Here is a 5,890-nt window from a genome sequence, read left to right as displayed (position 1 = left end):
ATTATTCAACTTGTTTAGTTTTGGTTTATAGAAAATATTTATCAGAAAATTTTATTTTTTTATTTTTCATATATTTTTATTTTTAATGAATTTTTTTTAATATTTAAACAATTTTTTAAAAATTTTTTAGACACACCTAACATGAAAATACTTAAAAAGTATAATATTTGTGAAAAAAAATCTTTAAAAATCACTAAATACCAAAAATATTAAAAAAAAAAAAAAAGGAAAATTCAGTACATTTTTTATATTTTTGTATATTTGTTAATTTTTTAAAATATTTTTTCACAAATACTTTACCATTTAAATACGTCTAAGTAAGGTGCATATAAAAAAATAAAAATAAAAAATTTAAAAATTTAAAAAATATTTACTAAAAATAAAAAAAATACGAAAAATAAAAAATTTAATTTTTAAAAAATTAAATTCAGAAAACTGACAAATTGATTATTATTATTTTTTTTTAGGACGGACCTATTGACCCCCATTTCTTGGTGCCGCCTTCGCTGACAGTCACAAATTCTATATGAAATCTACATAAATTTAAAATACATATATGATCATAGGTCTTGTGTGAATCTTTAAGAGGACTATCAGTGAGTGATAATGGCTGATGAGGTGATTCTGTTGGATTTCTGGCCTAGTGTGTTTGGGATGAGGGTGAGAATAGCACTGGCTGAGAAGGGCATTGAATATGAATACAGGGGAGAGGACTTGTGGAACAAGAAGAGCTCACTGCTTCTGGAGATGAACCCGGTTCATAAGAAAATCCCGGTTTTGATTCACAATGGAAAACCAGTTTGCGAATCCCTTGTTATTGTCGAGTACATCGATGAGGTCTGGAATGACAGAGCTCCATTGTTGCCCTCTATTCCTTACCATAAAGCTCAAGCTAGGTTCTGGGCTGACTATGTTCACAAGATGGTGAGTTTAGTTGTGTTTTTGGTTTTGGTTTTTGTTTTTTTGTTTTCATTTTCTGAAAACACAAAAACTAATGTTGTATATGATCAAGAGAGAAATTTTAAGGAATTGAGAGCTTGCTATGTTACCGTGAAGGTGAACCTTCATGATCAAGATGAAAAGTCAAAATAAAATGATGAAACTATTTTCTTTTCCTGCTACTTCATCTTCTATTTTCAAAATACATGTCATTTGTCTTTAATACACTCCCAATCGCACGATCATGACTTGAGATTTTCATATTTCGAAATCCCTATCATATCATCTGCAGTTAGAAGTGCATTGAGACAAGGAAACAAAAATTTTGAAACAGAGGATCCCTTTGCTTCTTTTGGAGTTCAAGTCTATAAATTTGCTTTTAAAAAAGAAAAAAGAAAAATAAGAAGATATCTCCTCTCTTCTTCACAAAAGGCCTATAATAGAGAATGAGGATTTATATATCCATACTTGATCTGCAATTGAATGGACTCATCTCATATTAATACCCTCAAAAAAAAAAAAAAAAAAAAAAAAAAAAAAAAAAAAAAAAAGAGAGAATTGATCTATGGCAAGGCTATCAGGCTTACCAAAGTCAATTTTTAGCTAAACATCTAAAAAATCATTCTTTAATGATGAGAGCTAAATGCCTTGCCAAAAAAATGACAAAGTCAAATCTTATACCAACTTTGCCTTGAAATTTGGCAAAACCATTTTTGCCACAACAACAAAATTAAATCATGATCACAGAAGACTTTTTGATGAACAGATTTAATGATCCAAAATTATTATGAGAATTAATTGTATCAAAATAGTATGTGAACTATTAAAATGGTATATAAAAAAAATAAAAAAATTTGCACGGTAGCAAACCAAAAAATAACGTTAACATAACCATTTCAGCTTTCACCGTTTGACATTGCTCTTAGATGTTACAAGTATTGACATATGCAATGTAGGTGAATGATCTTGGGAGGAAAATACAATGGTCTAGAGGAGAAAAGCAAGAGGCAGCCAAGAAGGAATTCATAGAATGTCTCAAGGTGTTAGAGGGAGAGCTTGGTGAGAAGCCATACTTTGGAGGTGAAACTTTTGGTTTTGTAGACATTGCTCTTGTCCCCTCTTACAGCTGGTTTTACACCTATGAGACCGTTGGCAACTTCAGTGTAGAGGCAGAGTGCCCTAAGCTGATTGCATGGGCCAAGAGGTGCTTTGAGAAGGAGAGTGTTTCCAAGTCTCTTCCTGACCAGCACAAGGTCTATAACTTTGCTATGGGTTTGAGCTAGAAGCATGAAGCATGAAGCATGAGCATACTAATACCATCATACCGGCTGAATAAAAGAAGTTAGATATCGCTATTTTGGGGAGGACCAATTACTTGTCTGGGATTCTGTGTGTGTCTCATGGCACCTCTTTACAGCACCATGGATCTCTCTAACCTGATCTCGTACGCTACAGAGGGGCCTTGAAATGAGGGTACAAGGAGATCCGGACAGATAATCCCTTATTTACTTATGGTTAGGCTCTTTATGTTCTCTGTGTGATTTTTCATTTTTGTTTTCTTGTCTATGATGGTTTGAGTTTGTTTTGTTCTCTTTTCGTTTATAATAAAGAAACACTCTTGTTGTGTTTGCGGCATGTTATAGATCCAAAGGGCTGGCATGTTAGAAATGTTCTTGTTTTTTGTTTTTATTTTATTCAAATTTCTGGCTTGAACACATTCTTAATCCCACAATGCAGTGAAAATTATATGACAAAAATATTTGACTAAAAATGCATTAGAAGAGAGGGCTAGAGAGATTTGAATACAAAAGATTTTTGGCCCTTCATTTAAAATTCAACAGAAATACATAGCTGAGCAGCTAGGATTTTGGGATGGAGAATCTCATGTTAGATAAGCATTTGAAGAACCTGATGGCATTGTTGAATCCAATGATAAATAAACAGAAAATTATACAAAATTTTCAAACAAAATAATGTGGCTCAATGTAGACTTTTTTACTTGAAAACAAAGCACCCACGAAGCAAATTTTTATTTATAAAACTGACATTGTCATATCATTTTTATGATATTTGTTTATATGAATATAGTTTTCCAATAGCTTAAGCTTTTGGATGTGATTTAATATGGTATGAAATTTCAAATTAAGACAGATCTTGGGCTCCTCTGCCTATGTTGATGTTTGCATCTCTATGTAAATATTTCCATTTGCATTCTATTTCTCTACCTATATTGATGTTTGCATCTCTACGTAAATATCTCCATTTGCAATGTATCTCTCTACCTATTCATGTTTGCATATCTACCTATATTTCTCTATTTCTCTACCTATAATGTATTTAAAGGAAGTTGTTAAGAGTTTGATGTGCATTATTGAGAGCCTTCCTGTAATAGTTTAAGCTTTTGGATTTTCTTCCTCCCTTGGGAAGCATATGATGCCACCAATTATCAATCATCACTCAACATACATGTAACAAACCCCACCATGTAAACTAATTAGATTCGAAATACCAAGTAGCCAACAATTTCTAAAAGATCAATGTGGAATAGTATTTTAGTGATCCAAGATCAAGAACCAATCACTTTCCCAAATTAATAGACTTTTACTTATATTTCCACCGTCAACCATGTCCACAAACAAAAGGTGCCATTAGTGGCATCATATGTCCAAGAACCAATCACTTTCCACCCTCAACCATGTCCACAAACAAAAGGTGCCATTGAAACAAAAAAACACAACTTGATAACATCAACTAGGTAGTTGATAGGTCCAAAGACACAACGAAGTGTCTTCATACTATTTAACTTGTGAAAGCAAAGACAAACTACATGGGAACCCCACAAAACAACCCTTCAAAAGATGGAAGTGAAAGATGGTTTTAACTTCACACTTCACCACCATCTACTCAAGCCCATACTTCTCCCTCAAGATCTTAACAAACTCATAGACCTTGTGCTGGTCTGGAAGAGTCTTGGCCACGCTCTCCTTGTTCATACACCTTTTGACCCACGCGATCAGCTTGGGGCACTCTGCCTCGGTGCTGAAGTTTCCAAAGGTCTCGTAGGCATAAAACCAGCTATAAAATGGAACAAGCGCAATGTCAATGTATCCGAAAGTTTCGCCTGCAAAGTACGTCTTGTCTCCAAGCTCTCCTTCTAGCACCTTGAGGCATTCTATGAATTCCTTCTTGGCTGCTTCCTGCTCCTCTTTCTTCGATGTCCATACTTTCCTTCCACCATCATATACCTGCATTAGACAATATGTCAGTTCTAATCCGGTGGAATTTGACATAACAAGTTAAAATTGTGGACAATACAGGGCCTGTTTGGTGTGTGTTTTTGTTTTCAAAAGTTTTGATAACACCAAACAAAACATGTGTTGGCGCCTTTTTTGTTTTTAAATTTTTAAAAACCAGGCTCAAATATGAAAACATTGGGGGGGGGGGGGGGGGGGGGGGGTGGTTTGTTTCAAGCAAGTGAATGAAAACATGCATATCACAAGTAAACCAAAGTTCATTCCCACTATAAGAAAAACATGATTTTGTTTTCTAGAAACATGTAATGCAACCTAATGACGCCTTAGTTTAAGGTACTGAACACATGAAGGGGTAAAGAGTTTCTGAATACCCGCAATGGCCTATTAATACATCTTAACAGATTACAATAACAATTTGTTAAACACATGAACACAAGGAAAACATTGCACAGTAGAGCAAGTTGGTTTGAGCCTTAGATCAATTCCTTTTTGGAATTTCACTAGTCTAATATTATGTTTTACAAAGTAAAATGTTACAACCTAAACAAATTGAGCTTCTGAATTAGTTTTGATCATAGTCCAATTCCAACCAAACCCACATCAATTCCTACACCCTAATTCAAGAATAATCAACATACCTTTTTTTTTAACATAAATCAACTGTGGTTTCATTCTCTTTCCATTTACAAATCAAGAAAAAAGAAAAGTGAATGAAACCCTTTTCATTTCCCACACTTTTCCCCATTTACTTTGCCATTCAACCACAATTGTCAAATGATTTCATCCACTACCCTAAATTTAACTAGTTCAAACTAAAAAACCCAACAATGAAAACATTGATAACAATGATAACCCTGTTTTAATTTTCCAAGATTTTCTTGACAACCAAACAGAAAAACAGATTACAAAAACAAAAGACCCAATTCAAAAACTCACCTTCTTGTCGACATAGTCAGCCCAGAACCTAGCATGAGCTCTCTGGTACGGATCAGAGGGCAACAATGGAGGGGACTTGTCCTTCCAGACCTCATCAATGTACTGGAGAGCGATGAGGGACTCGCAGACCGGTTTATCGTTGTGGATAAGAACCGGGATCTTCTTGTGAACCGGGTTCATCTTCAGGAGCAGAGGGCTCTTGTTCCTCAAATCCTCTTCTCTGTACTCGTAGTCGATACCCTTTTCGGCTAGAGCGATTCGGAGCCTCATGCCGAACATACTCGGCCAGAAATCCAACAGGACCAGTCGGTTAGCCATTGTTGCAGATTTGAAGCTTGGATGCTTGGATGGCGTGGTGAAGAGGTAGAGTGCTTGGAAGGGGGTAGTGAAGAGCTAGATTGGATGAGAGACTCTGAAAGAATGTGCCGTTGTAACTTGTATATATAGCAGTTTTTATTTTATTTATATTTTTTCAAGAATTAAAAAGCCAAAAAACAATAAGGTAATACTGGGGGTGTTTGGGGAGAGGTGTTTTAGGCTAATATAGTTTCTAAAAAAAAAGTAGCCTAAAAGTTTTCAAATTAAAAGGTTTTCAAAAAAACAAAAAAAAAAGAAAAAAGAAAAATTAGGGCGGCAGTGGCTGGCACTGTGACAGTGGTAGGCTGTCACAGTGACGGATAGTAGAATTACAATTTTGTCCCTATTAATTTATTTTGAAAAATGTGAGAATAGGAATAAAATTGTCATTTTAATTGCAAATA

General features: G+C 34.6%; 2 protein-coding genes and 1 long non-coding RNA gene across 3 annotated transcripts; 2 read left to right on the top strand and 1 right to left on the bottom strand.

Moving 5' to 3' along the window:
• Positions 1-481: 481 nt before the first annotated feature.
• On the top strand, positions 482-2,574 carry LOC114285945 (putative glutathione S-transferase). Its single transcript, XM_028229033.2, has 2 exons — positions 482-924; positions 1,896-2,574. Exons 1-2 carry the CDS (start codon positions 607-609, stop codon positions 2,220-2,222), a joined length of 645 nt encoding a protein of 214 aa, XP_028084834.2. The 5' UTR covers positions 482-606; the 3' UTR covers positions 2,223-2,574.
• An 832-nt stretch (positions 2,575-3,406) lies between these two features.
• On the top strand, positions 3,407-5,109 carry LOC145795426 (uncharacterized). The gene is made up of 2 exons (XR_014336375.1): positions 3,407-3,581; positions 3,652-5,109. It is a non-coding gene; the product is annotated as an uncharacterized LOC145795426 (long non-coding RNA).
• LOC114285944 (putative glutathione S-transferase) lies at positions 3,705-5,690 on the bottom strand. Its single transcript, XM_028229032.2, has 2 exons — positions 5,130-5,690; positions 3,705-4,184 (listed from the first exon to the last, which is right to left on the bottom strand). The coding sequence occupies exons 1-2, from the start codon at positions 5,445-5,447 to the stop codon at positions 3,840-3,842; spliced, it is 663 nt and encodes a 220-aa protein (XP_028084833.2). The 5' UTR covers positions 5,448-5,690; the 3' UTR covers positions 3,705-3,839.
• Between the last annotated feature and the right edge of the window lie 200 nt (positions 5,691-5,890).

The sequence above is a fragment of the Camellia sinensis genome, chromosome 7, assembly GCF_055761805.1.
Source record: "Camellia sinensis isolate YWXY chromosome 7, ASM5576180v1, whole genome shotgun sequence".
In the NCBI taxonomy this organism is placed as follows: Eukaryota; Viridiplantae; Streptophyta; class Magnoliopsida; order Ericales; family Theaceae; genus Camellia; species Camellia sinensis.
This window is presented reverse-complemented; position numbering and strand designations above follow the sequence as displayed.